Source organism: Bufo gargarizans, chromosome 5 (assembly GCF_014858855.1).
Source record: "Bufo gargarizans isolate SCDJY-AF-19 chromosome 5, ASM1485885v1, whole genome shotgun sequence".
Lineage (NCBI taxonomy): Eukaryota > Metazoa > Chordata > Amphibia > Anura > Bufonidae > Bufo > Bufo gargarizans.
Window position 1 is genome coordinate 177412334 of NC_058084.1, and position 25618 is coordinate 177437951.

The 25618-nt window shown below is 40.8% G+C and overlaps 1 protein-coding gene across 1 annotated transcript; it reads left to right on the forward strand.

Annotated features, from left to right (window-relative positions):
• Positions 1–17909: 17909 nt before the first annotated feature.
• On the forward strand, positions 17910–19687 carry LOC122939371 (protein ZBED8-like). Its single transcript, XM_044295437.1, has 2 exons — positions 17910–18877; positions 19036–19687. The coding sequence occupies exons 1-2, from the start codon at positions 17910–17912 to the stop codon at positions 19685–19687; spliced, it is 1620 nt and encodes a 539-aa protein (XP_044151372.1).
• The last annotated feature ends 5931 nt before the right edge of the window (positions 19688–25618 follow it).

Below are 25618 nucleotides of genomic sequence, written 5' to 3' on the forward strand. Positions count from 1 at the left end.
GTAACGCGTGCGCTTCAAAAAACTTTCAGTGCCAAAATTTTATTTCCAATAGACTGTGTCTTCTTCTGACAGTGACCTGACCAGACCCACATCTGCTGTGTAACGTGTGCGCTTCTAAAAATTTTCTGTGACATAAAATTACATTTTTCACTAGACTGTGTCCTCTTCTGACAGTGACCTGACCAGGCCCACATCTGCTGTGTAACGTGTGCGCTTCTAAAAAATTTCTGTGACATAACATTTTATTTCTCAATAGTTGGTGTCCTCTTCTGACAGTCGGAAGTGGGTAATTTGCAAGCCCCCGATTGCCTTCCTTGGATGTGGTAGCCGTTTCTTAGGCTCCCTCTCCAGAATCGAACACTATTCCCCATTACCCGTGGATACCATGTTAGGCGCATAAAAGAACATCAAAAGTTGATTGGGCATACAAATTGATCATCGACGCCCCGGGGACATGCGATCAGGCATAAGTTATCTAGAGTCAACAAAGCGGCAGCAGGCCCTCGACCATAATGTTTGCGATAGTCAGCTCACCTGCAGGCCTTCAACTATAATTTTTTTAATGGTCAGCTAAGCAGCAGGCACTCTCCCGTAAGAGCCTGGTCAACACAATCCTCACCGCCGGGGGTCACGTAACTAATTAGCATGGAGGAGTCTTGCTGGTTATCAGAATTAACCAGACAAATCGCTCCACCAACTCAGAACGGCCATGCACCACCACCCACAGGATCGAGAAAGAGCTATCAATCTGTCAATCGGGTGAGGTTTGCCGTGTTGAGTCAAATTAAGCTGCAGGCTCCATTCCTGGTGGGGGCCCTTCCGTCAATAAGTTTTAGTTTTGCAAGCCGGAAGCTGCTCAGCGGGTCATGGGAATAACAACGCCGGATCACCTGACGGATTGTCTTTGAACCTCCGACATTCGCAGTTGATTAATTAAAACATTCTTCGCAAATGTTTTCACTGTGGTTCATCTTGTGCCGGTCCGCGAATTTCACCTCTAGCGACACAATATGGATTCCACCGGCCGTCCCTCTTAATCATGGCCCCAGTTCCAAAAATCAACAACATTTTTGAATGAACTTGCACTTTATATACAAGTAAATATACAGGAAAGAATGTTTCCTAACAATTTTTCCTCTACAATCGATTTCATCTTTGGTTTTGTGTGTATTATTGTCAGTCTGTAAAAGTGGCGTACTACTAGGACAATATCGTTCCCAGCAGCGACCTGGGAGTCCAAGATGCATCCAGACATCTTCCCCATGCTGTTCCCGAACCATTTCGGTGGTATTTCCATCAATTTCTGACATTTTCCTTTGAACCAGGCACCCTCCCCTCTTCAGAGCACAGGGTACCTGGTTTAATGCTTGGTTCTCCCATTAACTTCCATTATACTTGGGTTGAGCACACATGCCCTGAAGCACCCAAGCACTACGGTGGTTGATCAACACTTCCTAAGATCATAGTGACTGCCATAAAATAGTATATTGACGATCACTAAAGGGTTAAGTTGTGTGTCTGTGTGTCCATAGGAATTTTTCATGACTGTGTGTGTGTCCAAGTACTTTTTTGTGTATTTGTATATTGTATATTTCCAGGGGTGTGCATGTGTGTGGGTTGGCCACATGGGTACAGTAGTCGTACCCATGGTTGTCTCAAGCTCCCTGGGTCTGTGTGCAGTGATGGGAAGGGTAGACCGGTTCTTCCCTTTGGGGCACGCTCTGGTTCTGAAGTTCTCCTGCCTGATGGCAGTTGAGGTGCCCTGGATGTTGATGTTTTACAGTGTGAGACAGGGTCACCTTGAGATGCAAATTTAGGATAGAAATAATGAGTCCAAGTAAACAGCAAACAATTATTTACCAAAGCTTCAGATGAAGACAATTCAGGACAGGTCTTACTTGTTATGGATCTGCTGATTTCACACAAAAATACAGTATCCTCAGATGTTACAGGTCTCACAGCTGCACAGATAACCATAGGCCAAACTTGTGTCTCTTTAGATTTTTATAGGTAGGGATCTATGGCACACCACTTGTTGTGATATTAAAGGTAACAGTTTTAATTCATGTATTTTATTTTTACAACACTTTGTGTTATTCCACATCCAGTATTACATGTTAGTCATAGCATAGGGTCATATACAGAAGTCCCGACGTTTCATATGTTGTGACCTTTATCAAGGGATCTGTGGCTCATAGATCTATGTGGAAAGCTGGATGTCTTTAGATTTTTAAGCAATCTTCCTTATCATGTACTTTACTAACTGACTTCAGCTGCCAGATGTGGGGTGTAATACTTTTACATGCAATGCAACAATCAGGGTGATTCTCTCTAATGGTAGCGAAACTCCTCTGTTCCATTCTTATCCTTGTTTCCGCTTTGGGATGTGGAGGTACATATAGGTTTGCCAAATTGTATTTAGTGTGTGCTAAGGCATCGGAGGCTTCTCTTGAACATGGGTGCTGTATAGTTAAATAAGTCCTTTGTAGACTGCTCACCTCTATAGGTCCTGCGCTACACCTATCTATCATCTGGTCTGCTTTAGAGATGTTATGGCTCTTCTCTGGGTGGATCCAGGTCCAGGATGAGCTAAAAAGTCAGCTCTACATCTTCAATCTCTGCTGGTTTAGCTGCAAACTGTATTCTCGATCTTCCCTATGCTGACCCACTCATCTCCTTATATATAGGGTGACACCAACCCCATCTAGTGGTGGCTGTGAGATATGGCTGATATACACAGTGAATGCATACATGACATGATCTCAATATACTTTTGCACTTTGCCGTATACACAACTTCTAGCTGCAGGATGCTGCACATGCTTATGAAACCCCCTTGATAAGCCAAAAACTCATATGTTTTGTTGTTTTTTATCCACTAATTTTCCTTTTATCAAATGCAGTTGCCTGCCATTTTATACAGGTCAGTGTCGCAGCCCCTCATCTACAGAATCCAAATTTGAGGCAACTTAATTATGAGAATATACGTTACATTGTAACCTAATTTACACAGCATTAATCACAATTTTGGTTCTCATTTTGGAGCATCAAGCTATATCACAAGGCAACAAATACATATGTTACTTTAAACAGAACCACCCACATATGACCCTAGTTGCCTCTTTTACACATTTGGAAGTTTTAACTCAAGGAGAGGTGCGAGAGTTCCAGCACTTGCTTACACGTACATGCTTATGTAACTCACACAGACCCATATTGGTGAGGAGAACCCCTGTGCACCTGTGGTCTCATGGCTTCAATCACCTCAACACCCAAGGCTTGAAGTCATGTAATGTGCAGCTGGGAATAGGTAATCGTAGCTTTTCACACTCTTTAAAACACAGCGAAAAAAATCTGTTAATCTGTTCTGAGCTTCTAGATGCAGGAAAATACCACCAAACATTCAGTCCGGTTTATAATATTTTTTGCAGATGTTTCATTTCTGTGATTTATACCACAGAGTAGGAGTAGGGACTGTTGTGACCAGGCACCAGCACCAGAACAGTTAATATGGGACAATGTTCACTCCATCTTGTATGGACAGAACGCATAATATTATAATACAAACTGTAATGTAAGTCAGCAAGTGAAGATATACATTTGCTTTTAGCACTATTATTCATATGTTACAGGAAATCACATCACCTGCCAGTGACAGCCCGTGTATCAAGCATGTAATGCAATGGACGACATCCAGGACAGTACAGCAGGGGAATTTTAACTCAAATTGGTCATGCTTGTTAAATTTTAGCTTGTGCTGGTCAAGCTGAAGTATGTACTGTTATAGACACAGGTTTCATAATTGCAAGAACTTATACAACCCTTGTTAATTACAGTCTTTTCAATAAACAGGCTTTTATTATTGGAGCACATGGGAAACATGGAAAAGAACAAATGGTAACAGGCAATAACTTTAGTCATTCTAGTGTAGAATTCAATAAATTAAATGCTTGGGACATGAGGAAGTGGAACATGTTAACCCCTTCAGGAGCACAGTGGTTTTGACCCAAAGGACCATGACACGGTTGACATTTTCTTAACTCATTTTTATTCAGAATGATATGTTTTATTATTTTACACAGCTGTGTTGTGGGTATTGTGTTTTATCCATATTTTATACAATTTGTTCTTAACACTTTTACAGCACCCGTAAACAGTATTCACCCCGTTTTTGACACTGATAACCAAAGATGCTCTTTGTATACATTTATAACAGAATAATTGAATGCATGAATAAACCTCATCATCATCATTATTATTATATTATTTTTATTTGTGTATTTATTTTTAACCTCTCCAACACCTTGTGATGTTGTGTTTTCTTTTTACTCCCTTCTTTCCAGAAGCCATAACTTTTTTATTTTTCTGTTCACATAGACGTATGGCATCTGTTTTTTTGTGGGACAAGTTGTACTTTCTAATGGCACTATTTAATATTGAATATGAGTGAAAAAAGAAGTAATAAAAATAAAGTTTTACAAAAAAAAATTTAAGTTTCAAGAAAAAAAAAATGCATCATTTTCCCAAAATAAAGTTAAAAAAAAAATTGTAAAAAAAAAAGGGAAAAAGAGGAAAAGGATGATTATTACACTTACCGGTAATCAGATTTTCCAGACCCCACGACAGCACCGCAGAGAGGATCCGACCCCAGGGACAGGAAACCTGCAGAATAAAAAGGTGGAGCCTCTCTCCAACCTCAGTGGTTTACAGAGCATGAGAACGACGCCGACCAGGTTTTTTTTTTTTTTTTTATATATTTTATTAATTATTATACAAAAAATTCATATCCATATTACATTTATAATATTATAAAATCCATAAGTCCGTCAATTTCTAATTTCTAAGAATAATTAACAATAATTTCATATAATTATCCATGATTGTGAAGATAATAAAAATCAGGTGGAGATCTCACTTACTGTGAAAAAAGCGGGAATCGCCTAGCATCCACAACCTGGTAAAGCGGACACCCAAGCATCTCACTTAACATAATATTATCTATAAGTAAAGGGCAGAGATCAAGGGCCCCCAGCCCAGACGGCCACCAGGCAGCAGGCGCGTGCCCCGCGCGCCCTCCCCCAACACGGGTGAGCACAACCGGCAGGACCGACACTCAAGTGACCAGTCAGCTAATACTCACATACAGTACGGAGCGGGCTTACGCGATCTTTGATCGTAACATTTCGTAAAGCAAACAAGGGGGTCCAGCAGTCTTCTAGCACAGTAGTGGAGAAACCACTCGCATATATTACTGCCTCATCCCCATATAATTAAAATTAGATAGTAATGCCCTGCTTAACCGTACCTCACATATATTCAGGTTCATATCTCTTAGCCGAGGGACTCAAATCGGGTATCACTCGACAATCACCGGCTTTTAAGGAGGGTATAAACAAGAGCACAGCCAAAAGCCGGCTCTGTCCCCTTAGGAAAACACCTAGTAACACCCATACCACACCTGTGTCATATCCCTGCCCGCAGTCAAACCTCATGTCTGACAGGAATAGCCGCGCCTTGGGTCGCGCTCGATGCCCGGGTCCCCCGAAGTCCCGAGTCCCAGACCCCCGCCCATATACCATGCAGCATTATGAAAAAGAAAATTTACCATTGTTTAATGCCGGGAGATCCTGCCATCCTCCAGCATTCCTGGAGATACTCCAATATTCAAGTATAGCTTCACATTCTTCAAACAATTACAATTAATATAGAAAAGCCCGGACTGATAGGTCCGCTCTATCAATCTAAAGTACTTGTCTGCGATCCATACCGGCGAGTTACGCAGAACATAAAGAACCTGAGGCAGCACTACCATTTTTATTAAGGAAACTCTGTCCGCTCTTGCTGGCAGAATTTTTTGCCATATCTTAATTTTAACCCTCAACTTTGTCAACAGGGGGATCAAGTTAAGTTGTAGATATTCCTGAGGTTTGGCAGAAACTAAAATCTCCAGGTACTTTATTGAGTTAGAGATTGTTAACTGGGAATCCCAATCACCTCGCACCTCATCTATGGGGAGGAGAACATTCTTCTCCCAGTTAATCTCCAGGCCAGACGGAGCAGAAAAAAGATCAACCAGGTCCATTATGCGGGGAAGAGTGGTTTCTGTTTGCTGGATAAAAACCAGGATGTCATCTGCATAAAGGGATACACGATCCTGCTTCCCCAATATGCCAAAACCAGCCACCTGCGGGTCCTGCCTTATACTAACTGCTAACGGTTCAATGTAGATATTAAATAAAAGGGGGGAAAGAGGACAGCCTTGACGGGTGCCTCTTCCTAAAGTAAAACTCTCTGTCATCATATCGTTGATCCTAATCTTGGCAACTGGGGAGTTATATAATAACTGAACCATCGCTATAAATCTAGGGCCAAAGCCCATTTTTTTCATCACCTCCCAGAGAAAGATCCACTCCACCCTGTCGAAGGCTTTAGTAGCATCCAACAACAGGATGGAGCGGGCGCCGCACCCCGAGGACTGAATATTCATAAATAGCCTATGCAAGTTATGATGGGTGCCCCTTTTTGGCATAAAGCCATTTTGATCTGGGTGGATGATGGTAGATATGACCCGCGAAAGCCTTCTAGCCAAAACTTTTGATAATAACTTAACATCAGTGTTTAATAAGGAAATTGGTCTATAGGAGCTCATTTCTACCGGGTCTTTATCCTTTTTAGGAATTAAAACAATAAGGGCCTCCATCATAGAGCATGGTAAGCCCCCCTCCCTGTAGTGCTTGGGTGAAGACCTCTAACAGCTGAGGAAGAATCACCTCACCATACTTACGATAAACCTCGTATGGAAGGCCATCCGCCCCCGGCGACGAGCTCCCCGAGATAGACCCCAAGGCCTCTTGGAGCTCTGAGAGAGATAACTCCCCTTCCAAGTATTCCACTTGAGCTTCATTTAAAGTAGAAAGTGGAATCCTCTCCAAGAACCGCATCGCCAGATCGGACGACAAACCAAAGGAGGAACCATATATCTGAGTGAAGAATTGTAGAAAGGTGTTCCCAATTCCTTATGGATCTGTTATAATTTCCCCCTCTGTATTGCGAATCGAAGCAATGGATTGATTTTTCTTATCTTGTTGTGTAATTATCCTGGCTAAAAGCTTACCAGAGTGTCCGGTTTCCGAAAAATATTTTAAACCCTTAAAGAATACTCTATGATTTGCTTTCTCTATTACATACGTCTCCAAAGAAAAACTAGCCTTCTGCAACTCTTCCCTGTTGTACTCAGTGGGTTGGCTAATAAGTCGCTCCGTTATAAGTGCAACAGTCTTGGCCAGTTCCTCCTCTTTTTCCCTTCTATTTTTTTTCTTAAATGTTCTCTTTGCTGCAGCGATCTCACTTATGAAAACCCCCCTCAAATATGCTTTCAAAGCATCCCATACTATATTGATGTTAGCAGAGGGTAGATTCACCTCCCAAAAGGAGGATATTAGTAATTTAATGGACTGAGGGTTATTCAGAATAACAAGCCAATATGGATTCAACCTGAATCCTAGCCCCCTTCTGTCCTTGTTCTCCCCAATGCCAACCTCAACCAGTACGGGTGAGTGGTCAGACACTGTTCTTACCCCGTATCGTATCTTCCGGATGTTACTCAGATTGCTCTCGTTGGTGAATGCTAAGTCAATCCTGGACATTGCTCTACCACCCCTGCTAACACAGGAGTATACTCTCTTTCCTCCGCCAAGATGTTCCCATATATCCACCACTCCAACCTCCAAACAGAACTGTGGCAGCGGGGAGTTACAAAGGTTCCTCCCCCGTTCTGCATCTAGTGAAAATCTATCTTTATTAGGGTCCATGACCGCATTAAAGTCCCCCATCAGAACTAGCCGACATTCTGGTCTCTTTTCAGAAAAAAGTATTAACTGGATCAGTGGGTACATTGAAAAAGGCGGGGGTATATAAAAAAAAGCGAGGATATAGCTGTATCCGTGCAGCTTACCATGCAAAAAGATAAATCTACCCTGGTCATCTATATGAGGTTTTATAAGAATAAAATCCACTGAATTATGAATCAGAACTGAGACACTCCTCGAGGAGCTACTAAAAGTGGAGTGGTACTATTGAGAATACCATCCCATTGTCAGACGGGACACGGTTTCTTAGTAAGATGAGTTTCTACTATACAAATAATTGCTGGGAGATACCTTTTAAATGCATCCATAATAGCTTGCCTTTTGACCCTTTCCCCGAGCCCTCTGACATTCCAGGATACAATTCTAGTAGACATCAATCACAAAAAAAACAAAAAAAAAACCCCGCCTGCAAGGTGGGTTCCCTCTCCCCCTTCCCTCCCATCCCCCCTCTCTATTGATCCGCCCAGTCAGCGAACCTCTAACCTCAGGCCATTCTCCCCCTCCTCCGCTCCATCTCCCCTCCAACACTTCAATCATAATAGTGCACAATTTCAAATACCCCTTTGTTCCATCCAGTCTGACACTTGCTGTGGTGTTTCAAAAAAAAGAGAGGTCCCGTTATGGATCACTCTTAATTTCGCTGGATACTGTAGGGAATATTTAATCTCCTTAGACGCCAGGCGTTTCTTTATCTCTATGAAATTTCTTCTTTTTTCCTGAGTCTGCCGAGCAAAGTCAGGAAAAAAGAGCAGCCTAGTACCCTGATATTCAATGGGAGTACATTATCTTGCTCTTTTCAGTATCATGTCTCTATCGACGGATGATAATAATTTCATTAAAATTGCTCGCGAAGGCCTCCCTGGAATAGGTTTCCCTCCTGGGATGCGATGGGCTCTTTCTATTTGAAACATAGAGGAAAAATAGTCACTACCCAGGTTATGCAAGACCACATCTTTAAGTTGTTCCTCTAAATGTCGGCCTTCCGCTCCCTCTGGGAAGCCAATTATGCGGACATTGTTTCGCCTTGACCTATTTTCAAAGTCCTCTAACTTATTTTGTAGTGCTTGATTTTCTGAAGCAAGAGACAAAGTTTTAGATTTTAACATGTTAATATTGGTTTGCAAAGAGTCCACTATTTTTTCCACATTAAGGACTCGATCACGGATCTTTACCAGGTTCTCTCTTATTAGAGAAATGTCGCTCTGCACAGACCCTAATTGGGTGGACATCTCTTGCACTAAGGTGCCATTGTTCTCCACGGCAGAGAGAATTTTGTCCAGAACGGAAGGGTCATATTCGGTTCGCATCTGAGCAGAGAGACCTTCCCCCCCCCCCCACTTCCTGATCTACCTCCGCTAAACCGTCCTCGGAAAGTTCATCAGTTTGGGGAGTTTTAACAGATTTTTTCAGATTAGCAGAGAGTTTTGTTTTAGCTGAGTTCTTTTCATTTAGAAAGGGCGACTTCAAAAACTTATCAATTTTATTCTCTGGGGTCTTGGAACCCAACTTTGTTACAGAGGAGTCAATCGACCGTCGTTTTGGGGCCATTCTTTTTCCTTTTTTTTCCCCCGTCTCTCCTTTCCCCCTCTTTCTTTACCTTCTTTTATTTTAATTTATACTCTTCTTTATATCCCCTTTACTTCTTTCTTTCTCCTCTTCTCCTATTCCTCCCTTTTTACTTCTCTTTATTAGCCCATTCCTTTCCTATCTTTCCCCTCTATTCACCCCTTTATCCCTCCCTCTCCACCACCACAAAGGGAAGGGGGACACCAAATACCGCCTCTGTACAACCGGAAAACTTAGCCGAATAGCAGTAAAGTCACAGTACTTATTTTCTCACGTGGCCCGACGAAAGGGGGCGAGGGTCCTCGCTGATCCTCAGGATGGCAAAAGATCCGGATGACAAATAAGCAGATGGTCCAGTGGCCGCTTCAGGAAAAAAAGACTGCAGGCAGAAAATCTTCAGACAAAAAAATAATAATAATCCCACCGATCATCAGCAGAGGGAGCCAGCAGCAAACAAACCAGCAAGCTAGTGAACAGCTGAGCAGAGCGACCAAGTCCAGACACACGCCACGCCGCACACCACAGAGGAGAGGAGCCAGCCGAGGAGGGAGACAGAAGGTCCAGGTGAGTCAAGACCCAGGAACAGAGAGGAGCACGCCAGTAGCAGGAACCAGGAGCCGAGAGGAAGCGGAGGCAGCCAACAGCCAGCAGCCAGGCCGGTAAGTAGATCGCAAGACCCCCAACACTCCAGGGCAGCTGGAGGATATGGTTACAGCACCGCAGCGTCGCAGCACGCAGAGGCAGTCAGCGCTCAGTCAGCGCTCAGGATCGGACGGAGCCGGGAGCATGGAGGGGGGAGGAGGCCAGCGGGGGAGAGCGAAACGTGACGTGTTCACGTCATCACGCCACCCGGATTCACCCCGCCTATAGATATATATATATATATATATATATATATATATATATATATATATATATTTTTTTTTTTTTATATATATTTTTTTTTTACACCCTGTGCAACTCAAGTCAGAAAACCAGAAACATCAGGGAGGGAAAAAGGAAGGGTGCTGTCATGGGGTCTGGAAAATCTGATTACCAGTAAGTGTAATCATCTTTTTTACCTTCCTCCACGACAGCACCACAGAGAGGATTTACAGAGAAGAATACCCCTTCCTTATGGGGGAGCACCACTTGCAGAACTTCTTACCGACAGAAGAACAGAGGCAGAATTTAGCTGGAGCCAATAGAGACAGTAAGGTAGAAGGAGAAGACCACATGGCAGCCTAACAGGTTTGCACAATAGAAACATTAGCCCTCCCCTCCCAAGAGGTAGCCTGTGCAAGTAAAAGTAGTTTCCCTACCTTCTCACTATTGCCTTTGATGAATGAATATCAACATCTATCTTTTACCTATGATCAACTGGTGTTACAAAAAATTGTTGGACACCAGGTTGAGTTATTTGTGAAATAATACCTTTGATGCCTACATGATGATCTAAATACTGCATCTATGTCCCCTGATGAGCCCACTTTACACACTGGGTAAAACATGTTGGGATAAAGGGACCTATAAATTGATTGCGATGACCTTTGCAAACTTAAGTTTTTTTGTGTTAATCAGGATACAAATCGAAATTGCAGAAATTGTACTTTGAGCATAAATTCATCGTTGTATTGAGCAATGACTCACCTTGATGTATTCTTTTACTCTGATGTACTTAGCATTTTGTTTATATATATATACTCAGCATTTATTATTCTTCGTATATATAGTAGGGTATCTAATAGACCCACCTTAGGGCACCTTATTTAGGTGCCTTGCATATCTGTCTTCAGGGCCATCCGAGGGCTTGTAGGAGGTTCCTGAATACGGGATTGCCATCCGGTCTATAGGCAGGGATCAATATCATAGGGTGAGAATCAGGGAAAGGTCCCCCATCAGACCATCACCATCCTGCCTAGAAATCTGCCCTATCCAGTATTGTGGAATACAAATGACTGCTGAGTTTACACAGCCTTTCTTTTGATATATTTTTCTTTTTTATTTTGCATATTTTGTGTTAGGTAATCTTAGCGCTTTGAATAAAGGCTACATTTTAATTAGGGTGGTACTCTGTGAATACTCTAAACTTGACTTTATACTACCTTGGTATACTGACCCTCTGACAGGCTACTGTCTTAGCTGTGATTCCAGAAGAGATGTAAGCCAGGGAAAAAATGACCTAAGCTATCTGGCTAGTGGCCGCCTTACCCCTATTTATGCCAAAAAGGAAACAAAAGCACGGAGGACTTCTTTAATCCTTTGTTACCCCTAGGTAACGTATAAGGCATCTCTGAAAAGTCTGGACAGTTGCAACTTATTCTTTTAAATTCCTGGGCTTATCAGAAGTGCTTGAAAAGTAATGAAAGGTCAGGATACCCAGATGGAAGCATAGGGAATCTAAAAGCTAACTAGAGGTCCGAACCTAAAGAAAAAAGGTCGGCTCAATAACATTCTAGGAATTTCTAATACCGGACATTATACTAAAATCTAGCATAAACTTCTAAAATAAATCTCAAATGGGTTTCTCATCAAGTGTTTATCAAAATAATTGTAACAGATTTTAACAAAACATCTTAGAGAAGTACTTATCTTGACACGGAATGACCAACTGAAGATGATTGCTGAACACCGATTCCTTTGGTGCAGAATATATTGCGAGACAGATGCTTTGATCCAAGATCACGGAGGTTGGAGAGAAGCTCCACCTTTTTATTCTGCAGGTTTCCTGTCCTTGGGGGCGGATCTTCTCCGTGGTGCTGTCATGGGGGAAGGGAAAAGTAGGCATATTATGTATCACCGCTTCCATATCAACCGGCTCTATAAAAATATCACATGATCCACCCCATCAAGTGAGCGCCACTAAAGAAAAAAAAAGTGCCAAAACAGCAATTTTCTGGCATTTTCTGGTTACCTTACCTCACCTGGTTACCTTACCTATAACAAGTAATAAAAAAGGTGTATTTAGCCCAAAATTGTACCAATTAAACCTTCATCTCATCCCACATAAAATTAGACTCTACCTAAGACAATAGGCCAAAGAATGAAAAAAAAATGTCTCTTAGAAAATGGCAACATAAAAACCAGATTTTATTTAGTTCAAAAAGGCTTTCGCTGTGTAAAACTTAGCAAAAATAAAAATGATAGACATATTGGGTATTGCAGCATCCATAACAACCTGCTCTATAAAAATATCATGCCCCACAGGTGAATGCTGTAAAAAAATTCTTATGCACCACAAAATGGTACCAATGGAAACATCACCTCATCCCGCAAAAATATGAGCCCCCCACATAAGGCAACCACTTAAAAAATAAAAACCAATGGCACCAGTAAACCAATCTATCAAAATCTGTGCTGCAAAAGCCATATGGCACTCCTTCCATTCTGAGTCCTGCCATGAGCCCCCACAGCAGTTTACCACCTCATATTGGGTGTTGTTGTATTTAGGAGAAAACTGGTAACAAATTATGGGGTGCTTTTTTTCCTGTTACCCCTTGTGAAAATGAAAAATTTGGGGCTAAAGCAACATTTTCTTGTAAGAAATAAAACTTTTCATTTTCACAGCCAAGTGTTTCCAAATTCTGTAAAACGCTTAGTGCTCATTACCCCCTTAATATATTCTTTAAGGGGTGTAGTTTCCAAAATGGGGTCACTTTTTGAGGGTTTCCACTGTAGGGGTACTTCAGGGTCTCTTCAAATACAAAATGGTGCCTAAAAACCATTCTAGCAAAATCTGCCTCCAAAATCCATATGACGCTCCTTTCCTTCTGACCACTGCCACGTGCCCATAGGGCAGTTTACCACCACATATGGGGTATTTCTGTAAACTTCAGAAACAGAGTAATATATATTGAGGTTTATTTTGCTGTTAACCCTTGCTGTGTTGCACGAAAAAATTTATTAACATAAAACATCTACCAAAAAAGTGAAATTTTAAAATTTCACCTCCATTTTCCTTTTGATTCTTGTGGAACACCTCAAGGGTTAACAAAGTTTGTAACATCAGTTTTGAATAATTTGAGGTGTGTAGTTTCTAAAATGTATATGCTAGCAACAATACAAGGACCTCTCAGCAAATGTATGACGTTTACACTATTAGTTCATTTAGTTCCACTTAGTCGATTGACTATAGAACATTCTTAGTACACTTGCTGAATTGATTAAGACGTAACTTTTATTTGTATATCCCTTTAAACCTTAACCAAGACACTATGTGAGACTAATTAAAACACGTTCTCTGCCTCCCGACATGTTTCGCCGGCAAACCAACATCTTCAGGGGATCGGGCAGGGATGTTTGTGGGGGCAGGGACCACCTTTTATTAAGTAGGTTAGTGACGCAAGAACACAGAGGACCTATGTGGTGGAATCTTTTAATTATCTGCAGCTCAGGTAAGTGTACCGCTTGTGATGGTTGGCCACCTCCTCTCTATACACCGCCTATCTCGCTGCCTGTGCTCCGGCTTCTTCAGCTGTGCTGGGATTTTTATAAATTTTCTTCAAAGCTAAGCCAGTACTGCGTATGTCTTAGGACTTCACCTTCTTCATTGCCTGTAATCTTACAGAACATGGATGATATCTTCTATTCAACATCTCTCTGCAGCATTGCTGCTATTAATTATTGTTTCATTGAATATTATAATCATGGGTATACTATTACCAACTGATGTTAATCATGGTTTTATAATATCATTATTGTATTTATATGAATATATCATGTTTCACATAAAAAGAATGGAATAGATTAAATGAAAAAATTGAATCAAAATAAAATAAAAATAAGTAATGTTGTTCTAAACATATTACATATATATTTGATTGATCATAATTGAATAAATTATTATATTTTAATTTTAAGATTATTCTGATATTATAAATCATACTTTAAATAATGATGGGATTATATTAAATTAATGATGGAATTATATTTATAGAATATTTTTAAAAGAGGGGAAGAGTTACATTTTATATTTTTAGTTGTTCCTTGTCAAATTGCTAGTGAGGATCAATAATATACCAAATTGTATCTTTTTTAGGAATTGTTGCATACTTGATTTGTATTATTTACATATCCAATTATTATAGGTGCACTCCTATTAACTATGTCACCTTGCTACCATTCAACATGTTGCACCAATAATATTATTAGATTCATTGACCTGAGGAAGAGACCTGTCATGATAGGTAGGTAAGCGGGGAAATAACCAAACACATGAAAACAAACAGAACAAGCGACTAGACCCAAAAGCTAGGGAGAAAAGAGTCACCTCCTAGCAATCCCTAAAAGCTTTCCCTAGACTGCTGTGCCCGTGTGCATACCCTTATGGTGGATATGCACATGCCCTTGTGCCTAAACCTAAACACCCTGGGCAAAACCTAAGCAGCAAGGAAAAGGGAAGAGGCAACCTGCTTCTTCAAACCAAGAGGAAGCAAGCGTCTCCCTAGAGGCCTATATAAAACACACAAAAGGGAAATAACGGAGAGGACTTATCTTGAGCAGAGCTGGAGCAGACAATCCACCACACATCAAGAGCTCCTATGAAAGAACTATAACCCACAAAGGCCACTGGGGGAAGGAGGGATAAATAGCCTCTCTAACAATGAAACCCAGTACACTTGAGGGAAGGTGTATCCAGCTCAAACCCAAATCAAAACAAACAGAGAAGTCAGACATGTGCAGCCAGTCTGGCAGACCTCCACATATTCATAGGGCAAGGCATGACAAAACCCAACAACAGTGTGCATATACCCTAAATACACATAATTCATTATTAATACTCTCCCATTTGGTATTCAAAACCATAAGAGTCTAACATTCATGGTTCTTGTTTTAAATGTTTATGAATATACTGTTTGTAGGGCTTTTCATGCTCATAGGTCACTTGAACATCATTTCAAATCAATTATTAAAGGTGGTATTTGTCTCACTCCATTATATTTATGATATCACTTTACTGAATTCTTCTCATTTTATTGTAACAGCTATAATTGGTGTCAGATCATTTCAATTCCTAATAGATAAAAACAATTAAAGCAAAAATTATTATAAAAAGATGAATATGTAAAGCCTTCATTAAGTCCTGTCGGTGACAGGGATTTTAGGCGATAAATCAATTTGGTTTCCTCTTGTTGTAATTTTTTATCAATGTCTCCTTGTCTTGGGCCTATTTTAACTCTCTGTATTCCCCATACTTTCAAACTAGAGGAATTTCCTTGATGGTGGTTCCTTACATGTCTAGAGAGCGAGGCAGTGGCGTGCCTAAAGTATTTTGACCCGGGGCGGGTCCTTTCTCTGACACTCCCCCCCAATACTTTAAAAAAATTGGTACCCCTTTACATTAGTATTGCCCTCATTGTGCCCCCTTCACAGTAATGATCCCCAATGTGCCCCCTTCACAGTAATAATACCCATTGTGCCCACTTCACAGTAATAATTCCCATTGTGTCCCCTTCATAGTAATAACGCCAATTGTGCCCCCTTTATACTAATAATGCCCACTGTGCCCCTTCATAGTAATAATGCCCATTGTGCCCCTTCACAGTAATAATGCCCATTGTGCCCCTTAATAGTAGTAGTTCCCACTGTACTAGTAATGGCCTCTGTGCCCCCTCCATAGTAGAAATTCCCATTGTGCCCTCTTCACATTAATAATGTCCACTGTGCCCCCTTCACAGTAATAATGCCCACTGTGCCCCTTCACAGTAATAATGCCCACTGTGCCCCCTTCATTGTAATAATGCCCTCTGGCTCTGTGCCCCCTCCATAGTAGAAATGCCCATTGTGCCCCCTTCACATTAGTAATGCCCTCTGTGCCCCCTCCATAGTAGTACTGCCCTCTATGCCCCCAGATGTTTGGATAGATGACAGCGCTCATATGAGAGCTGCTTTCTCTGTTCTCCTGTAGCATTTGCAGTGATGAGCTGGTAAACAGAGCAGAGAAGGCAGCGATCATACAAAAAAAAAAAGCGGACAACCCCTTTAAAGACATACTTGGAAAACATTACATACAGCGCTACAGGATAATACAGCGCCACATACCTCTTACATCCAGTGACTTCTCTTCTCTGATGTAGATATTCTCTTTCCTCTTCTTCTCCTATTAGACCAACCCACCATGGTGACTTCTTTCAGCCGCGCCTCGTCTCTGCAGATTTTAACAAACAGACATCTTATTTTCTTACTTCTCCATCATCCTCCCATCTTCCTAACACCCCATACCGCCACCCCCAATACTGTGTCCACTGTGCTCCCCATTACTTTCCTGCAGAAACAGTCCCCCTGGAAATACTGGTACCACAAAGATAGTGAGTCAGTACAAAAACAACCCTTTATTATGTGCGCTAGTACAAAAAAAATCCCCTCTTCCTTTCAGCTCAGAATCCCATATAAAACCCGAAATGAGATCCCCCCATCTCATACCAAAACCCCTTTAGACCCAATATCAGATCTCAGATAAGCCTCCCAGTAGACCTCCAGACCCCCATATCAGACCTTCAGACCCACATATCAGATCTCAGACCAGCCCCCCATATCAGACCTCCAGACCCCAGTGCATGGTGTCAGTGCGTGGGGCGGTATCCCAGTTTATTGCACACCACATCTGTGGGTAGGTCTTTTTAGCCTTATTTTGGCTACTCTTCCCAGATAATTTTTTCTGGTATAGATTGTGATTATGATCTACATGTGTGCTGCTTGGTACAACTGTGTAAATATTCTTTATGGTGACCTATTATAGGAGTTATACAGCGCACATTTTGTTGATTATATAATCCAGTGGTTCTTAACCTGGGTTCGATCGAACCCCAGGGGTTCGGTGAGTCAGTCTCGCGGGTTCGGCCGCCGGCCCTGGGGGGCCGCTTTGATAGGTGGCTGCCACAAGACAGGAAAATATATATTTCCTGTTACTCAGACTCCTTTTGCGCCTGCTGCGGCTCATGATCAGAAGAGCCGAGCGAGCGCAATGATTTTGCTTCCGCCAGCCGCCGGATGTGAGCGGCATATGACGACATGACGTCATATCCGGCGGCTGCGCGGCAGCGGATCTAGAGACTGCACAGCATGGTGGCGGCGGCGGCATCCTGTCCCTCCTGCACACAGACACCGGCATCACTGAGCTAAGCTGACCTGTTGTACTACAGGTAAGAGTAAAGGGGCTTGGAGGACCTATTGTGTATTGTATTTAAGGGGTCAGCATTGTATTGGAGGGGGGTTAGCAGTGTATTAGGGGAAGGGGGTTAGCAGTGTATTAGGCAAAGGAGGGATCATCAGTGTATTAGGGGAAGGGGGATCATCAGTGTATTAGATAGTGGAGAGGGGGGCAGTAGTATATTAGGCGCAGTGACTTATGGGGCTGACATAGATTTTTTTTCCTGGGCTGCTTTGTATCCCCAGTCTGGCCCTGGAGGTCAAGACACACACCCGACTCGCCCCGCTTGTCCATCGTTGGCTGCAGGTGATCACGCAACATCGCTTGGCCTATCCCTTCATACTAACTATGTCGAGCAAAAAAAGAAAGTGGTCGGACGAATATGTACAATATGGATTCACATGTATAACGGAACGTGATGGGAGTCAGCGTCCTAACTGTATGACTTGCAATGCCAAGTTGAGCAATTCTAGTCTAGCACCGGCAAAACTAAGAGAACACTTCCTTAAGCTGCATGGAGATGGAAAATACAAGAACACAACGCTCGCTGAATTCAAGGTGAGGAGAGCCAGATTCGATGAAAATGCTAGTCTGCCTGTTCTCGGCTTTGTACCCATCAACAAACCGATCCTCATAGCATCGTGCGAAGTTGCTTACCTGATCGCAAAGCAGGGCAAACCCCACACCATTGGTGAAACACTCATAAAACCAGCTGTGTTGAAGATGGTGAATATCATGCTGGGAAAAGCGGCTGAAGTTAAGTTATCCCAAATTCCTCTTTCAAATGACACCATCAGCGACAGAATAGAGGACATGAGCAAAGACATCTTGGCTCAAATAGTTGCAGATCTGATTTCAAGCCCAGCAAAATTCAGCCTTCAACTCGACGAGACCACAGACGTCTCCAATCTAAGCCAGCTTGCAGTATTCGTGCGTTATGTGAAAGACGACGTGATAAAGGAAGAGTTTTTATTTTGTAAGCCTCTTACAACAACAACTAAGGCAGCCGATGTGAAGAAACTTGTGGATGACTTCTTCAAAGAAAACAATCTTTCGTGGGATATGGTTTCTGCAGTTTGTTCGGATGGAGCTCCAGCCATGCTGGGAAGAAAGTCTGGTTTTGGTGCGCTAGTGAAAGCCGATGCACCACACATCATTGTTACGCATTGTATTCTGCATAGGCATGCATTGGCAACAAAAACCTTGCCTCCAAAACTGGCAGAAGTATTAAAAATTGTAGTGGAATGTGTGAACTATGTGCGAAATAGTGCTCTGAGGCACTGTAAAGAAATGGGATCTGAATTTGAGATACTTCTGTACCATTCCAACGTTCGGTGGTTATCCCAGGGACAGGTGTTGAATCGTGTTTTTGCCGTGCGTGTGGAATTAGCCCTGTTTTTTAATTGTCATGCAGATTGCTTCAAAGATTCTGAGTTCATTCTCATTTTAGCGTACATGACTGATATCTTTGCAGCTCTAAATCATCTCAATCAACAGATGCAGGGCGGTCAGTCAACATCATCGAAGCGGAAGAAAACCTGAAGGCTTTTCAAAAAAAGCTACCGTTATGGAAACGACGAATAGAGAACGATAACTTTGCAAACTTTCCTCTGCTAGACGACTGTGTAAGTAAGATCGAAGATGTATCTGGAATCGGAGACATTTCTGTACCCACGGAACTGAAGCAAGCAATTGCCACGCACTTAGATGAGCTTGCAACGTCTCTTGATGGATACTTCCCTACAAGAGAGTCATATCCAGCATGGGTGAGACAGCCGCTCACATTTAGTGTTGAGACAACAGATGTCAATGATGAATACCTCGATGAAATCATTGAACTTCAGCAGAGCCAGGTTCAACAGCAACTCTTCAGAACAACAACGCTCTCAACGTTTTGGTGTCAACAAATGGTAACGTACCCTGTTATTGCTAAGAAAGCTCTGGAGTTTTTCATACCGTTTGTTACAACATATCTTTGCGAGCAATCCTTTTCAAGGATGCTGGACATAAAAACGAAGAAAAGGAACAGACTTTGTTGCGAAAATGACATGAGAGTGGCACTTGCCAAGGTAAAGCCGCGCATTTCTGACCTGGTCTCTGAAAGACAACAGCAGAAGTCACACTGATTTGCAGTAAATATTCATTATTATGTTTTTATTTTTGTGTGAAAATCATGTTTTAATGGTTTTGTTCTTTATGGTTTTGTTCTTTAATGGTTTTATTCACTTTGTGCACCTATGTATAAATATATACCTATGTTTTGAATTTGAAAAAATCATATTTAATTTTTCCAATTAAGAAGGGTTCGGTGAAAGGGCATATGAAACTGGTGGGGTTCAGTACCTCCAACAAGGTTAAGAACCACTGATATAATCCCTTTCCCTGGTAGTTTGTAGTAATTAGAGCCTTCTATATGATTTTTTTTTTTAGGATTTGGGATATATTTATATCAGGGGGTTCTTTTTGATAGATGCAATTATCTCCCGGGGTTACACCTTGTTATAATACTTTTTTATATGGAGTGCTTTATCTGATGTATGTGCCTCAGCAATTCTTTCTGTATCTACTTCTTTCCTATTATTTGATGTGTAGTAATGAACTTTGACTAATAAAGATTATTATATACTGTATATTTTTAGAAGATATAGTCCCACTTGATCTTTTTTTGTTTGGGATTTGGTTGTTGTTTTGATCTAGGGGTAGTGCTTGACAGTATGAGGTTGTTGTAGGTTTTTATGATTTATATGCACATTGTTGTTGGGTTTCATGCTTAGGTCAATAAATCGAATAATATTATTGGTGCAACATGTTAGCAAGGCGACGTAGTTAATAGTAATGAACGTAAAATAATTGGATGTGTAAATAATGCAAATCAAGTATGCAACAATTCCTAAAAAAGATAACATTTGGTATTTTATGATCCTCACTAGTGATTTAGACCCTAACAATAATCAAATTAATTGATAACAATGAATAACTAAAAAGATAAAATATAACTCTTCCCCTCTTTTAAAAAATATTATATAAATATAATTCCATCATTAATTTAATATAATTCCATCATAAATTTAATATAATTCCATCATTATTTAAAGTATGATGTATAATATCAGAATAATCTAAAATTAAAATATAATAATGAATTTATTCAATTATGATCAATCAAATATATATGTAATATGTTTAGAGCAAAGTTACTTATTTTAATTTTATTTTTATAATTTTTTTTCATTTCATCTATTCCATTCCTTTTATGTGAAACATAATATATTCATATAAATACAATAATGATATTATAAAACCATGATTAGCATCAGTTGGTAATAGTATATCCATGATTATAATATTCAATGGAACAATAATTAATTAATAGTAGCAATGCTGCAGAGAGATGTTGAATAGATAAGAAGAGGCCGGAGCAAAGGTATTACGGGCAGCGAGATAGGCGGTGTATAGAGAGGAGGTGGCCAACCATCACTAGCGGTACACTTACCTGAGCTGCAGATAATTAAAAGATTCCACCGCATAGGTCCTCCGTGTTCTTGTGTCACTAACCTACCTAATAAAAGGTGGTCCCTGCCCCCACAAACATACCTGCCCGATCCCTTGAAGATGTTGGTTTGCCGGCGAAACATGTCGAGAGGCAGAGAACGTGTTTGTGTTTTTTAGAGCACTAGTCGACATTGCCTAACCCTATTCTTAATATACTGAGAGAGATTCAGAAATTAGATAAAAATTTAATCTATGATGAAGTGCAACAAGCTGGCCACTTTGCTGCTCTATTATTAATGTTGCTGGTGAGGAACAAACAGTAGCAGATCTAACATAATATATATTAGATACAATAAGAGACAGCAGGCAGTCGGCTACTGAGAGTTTTAATTAGTCTCACATAGTGTCTTGGTTTTAAGGTTTAAAGAGATATAAAAAAGTTACGTCTTAATTCAGCAAGTATATTAAGACGTTTCTAAAATGTTGTCATCTATGGGTGGTTTCCATTACGTAAAATCACTATATAACTGAAGTGGTGCTTAAAAAAATGGTTTTGGAAATTTTGTTGAAAATTTGAAAAATGGCTTCTAAACTTCTAAGCTTTCTAACGTCCTAAAAAAATAAAATGACATTTACAAAGTGATGCCAACATAAAGCAGACATATGGGGAATTTTGATTGATAACTATTTTATGAGGAATTACTATCTAAAGTAGAAAAATTCTAATTTAGAAAATTGTGAATTTTCCAAATTTTTGGTAAATTTGGGATTATTTTATAAATAAAGGTGAAATATATTGACTCAAATTTACCACTGTCATGAAGTACAATGTGTCACAAGAAAATAATCTCAGAATGGCTTTGATAAGTAAAAGTGTTCCAAAGATATTACCACATAAAGTGACTCATATCAGATTTGCAAACATCGGCCTGGGATTTAAGGTGAAAAGTGGCTTGGTACTGAAGGGGTTAAGTGCTAAGTACCTGTTATGTATTGTATTTCATGCACTGTGTCTGGTTTACCAGCAGGTGGCAGTGTACCTGGCAGAGATCTTTAGTTAGAATGCAACTTACCATTCAATTCTCCCTACTTTTGGCCAGAAGTGGCCTAGTAAGTGGCCTAGAAAGATAAAGGATTGTTTGGTTGACAAAAGTTTATTAAAGTAAAAACTGTTGAACTTTACCAAGTCTGGACTCGACTTACTCCAACTACAACTCCTTTGTTGCTACGGAGCCGAACCCCTGGGAGCGACTGTATCCAGGTAGGAGCACCATGACACAAACTATTAAGGCTGCATAACCACTCGGCATTTCTAAACACTTAGACCCGATCGCCCCCTGGGGGGCAGCCCCTCTGGCAGGCAGAACCTGGTTGAGCCTTCAGCCTAATTTAATAAAACTAGGCTTGAGCAAATCAAGCTTCGGTTCATAGAGCCAAAGTCGATTTGTTAAAATGCATTAAACTGCATTAAAATATATGAGCTCTGCGTAGAGAAACTCAAGTTGGCCTAAGTTTTGGGAGACTTCAGTGAATGACTACTGTATTTCTATCTGTGTATTTAAAAACATTTTAAAATAGGAATCCGAAGTTGGCTTTGGTACCAAGGTACCAGTCAGTACCAAAGCCCAAATTGGATTCCTATTTTAAAACCAAAATGTTTTTAAAACCACTAGATCAGTGGCAGCGCAAAAAACACAGATAAATACTACTGTATTGTATATGCGTGTATAGCTTTTGTGTGATCTGTATGCTGTATACTGAATATATTCAAGCAGAGCCCTTGTAGCACGCAGTGGATTAGTTGCTGGAGTAGGGTTCCCACCCCTGTCAATAGTAGATACAAAGACTCCAGCCGAAATTGTATAAAGTGCAATTTTCGTTTTATTTAGCACCCAATGGTGGTTGCTACGGCGAGGTCAGTGACGTTTCGGCACATCCGTGCCTTCATCAGACTAGTGCCGCTTGAAGTACCGAAGGTAACAATGGTGGACGCAGGTATGGACGCAGTATGAAGGTAAACATGCGGTTGTACCGCTGAGAGGAATAGGCGCCTTTTCCTCTCAGCGGTACAACCGCATGTTTACCTTCATACTGCGTCCACACCTGCGTCCACCATTGTTACCTTTGGTACTTCAAGCGGCACTAGTCTGATGAAGGCACGGATGTGCCGAAACGTCACTGACCTCGCCGTAGCAACCACCATTGTGTGCTAAATAAAACGAAAATTGCACTTTATACAATTTCGGCTGGAGTCTTTATATCTACTGCTGTATACTGAAGATAGGTCATCAATATTAAGAGCCTGAAAAACCTCTGTGTCCCATATTTGCAGCAGGAATCTAATGTGTGAGTGATGTGTGTGTGTTAGTTGTGTTTATATGGCCTTTGTCTAATGTACAAGCTGTTTTTGTGTGGCATATGTCATGTGTGTGGCTGTAAATCATCTGACCAGGTTCCAAGCCAGCTCTACTACATCTTCTGTCAGCACCTGCCTCTGGTCTAGCTCTAGTGGGATGTCAGGGCAACCAATGCCTTAAGATGATGTCATGGGTGGCAGGTTTATAACAACGTATTGGTCTGCAGACTTTTCCTGATTATGGGTTTAGCGAAGGTTGTTCTCTGTTAAGCCCAGATGTTTCCTAAAACATCATTGTTGCTGACTTTTGGATTTCTCAGTGACCTGTTCATTGCTTCTTTAACTGTGCCAACATGTGGTTACTCTCTCTGCCCATGAATTGCTTATATTTGTGGTTCCACAATTCTAAAACCACATTACATGTATTTTGGTCTTTATTTTCTTCACCCCTGGTAGTCCTGCTCCTGACTTTTTCATGAAATTGGACTTCATTAACTACTACTATATCGCTACCATCAATCCAAAACTACTGAGAGTGAGAGTAACCTGGGGATTAACTGTTTAAAAGTCCATTTCTCCCTGTGGAGTGCTGGAACGATGTGTAAGCATGGTGCCTGCTTGCATGTGCAACGGGCGCCCTGGCCGGCAGATCTCTGCTGTTTCAAACAGCAGAGGACTGCGGCTAATTACTGTGACCGGCAATAATGCCAATCACGGTAATTAAATGCTTTAGATTCCATAATCAAGAGAAATCACGGCATCTAAATGCATAATAGACTGGAAGCTCGCACTTCTGGGCTTCCTACCGATGCCCCGTGCAGCCATTGTGGGCATCGGTAGTTGCGCTGAACACCATAAGCCTTGCTAAAGAGGCTTATAGTGTTCATGCTGCAATTCTTATTTTGGCCATCAGACGGCAAGCCAGGATAAGAAATTAGCAATTTTTTGTGTAAATCTTATTTTAAAAATTCCTGATAGAACAAAATCAAAAATTAAAAAACATTAGTTATAGGCTCATATATGAGCTTCAAAATCATCAAAAAAAAAAATATAAAAGTTGAAATCACCCTCCTTTCTGTATAATAAAAAAATACATAAAAAAAACTGAAAAATTCCAATATGGCAAATGGCGTAACGGAAAAAAGGTAAAAATGGCCAATTTGCATTTTTCATTGTTGCTTCTCCCAAAAAATTTAATAAAATGTGATCAAAAAATTACGCACTCCAAAATGGTATCACTAAAAACTACAGATTGTCCCGCAAAAAATGAGCCCCTAAACAGATCAATAACCATAATTATAAAAAAATAAATAAATAAAAAACAGACAGTATTTTGATCCCTTTTTGGTACAGTAGTTAAATATTCTCCACCAACAGAGACTGCTAAAGTCATATAATAGATCCGGCCGCAATAGGTGACGTCTTTGGTCAGCTGATCACAGTGACGGAGATACGCCCCAAATCATGTGAGACGCTATCCCATGTACCACATGGGACGCAACCAGAAGACGCCGGAAGTAGGAGACGCTTCAACGGAGAGAGATGCCGAGCAAAGCTGAAGGATACATGCGTACCAACGTTCCCCAGGACCAGACCATCGTCAGCATACACCGCCGATAGCCACTGCTTGGGAAACATCACGGACGGGGTAAGACTGTTCCAGCCTCCATATACAGCTGACTCTATTCATTTGGACACAGCAAGGGAATTCAATACTAGCCAATATAATCTGATTTTATTGACTGTTTTATTGGACATCCGGATACCCACGTCATTCCTAGTTGTGCATATAGCACCATGTATTGTACAACGTGATGTATATTTTAGATTTTATAGGCATACTAGACAGACTGATCACCTGTACTAGTATCTATTACCATATACCACAATATAGCATTTTATTCCATATGAGAACATTGCGTACTGTGGTACATTTTATTGGAATACCCTAACGTTCACCTATCTGGAACCACCCGCAAATATCCCTTGTGGCATTCTTATCCTTAATAAATAATTTATTATTATAACTTACTCATTTACACACTGGATTCCAAAAAAGTTGGGACACTATTCAAATCGTGAATAAAAACTGAATGCAATGATGTGGAGGTGCCAACTTCTAATATTTGATTCAGAATAGAACATAAATCACGGAACAAAAGTTTAAACTGAGAAAATGTACCATTTTAAGGAAAAAATATGTTGAATC

Bases quoted from the DNA above. Each gene is read 5' to 3' on its own strand.
- LOC122939371 (XM_044295437.1), top strand. From the start codon at position 17,910: ATGTCGAGCAAAAAAAGAAAGTGGTCGGACGAATATGTACAATATGGA. The intron at 18,878-19,035 runs GTACCATTCCAA...ATATCTTTGCAG, and splicing joins TCTGAATTTGAGATACTTCT to CTCTAAATCATCTCAATCAA.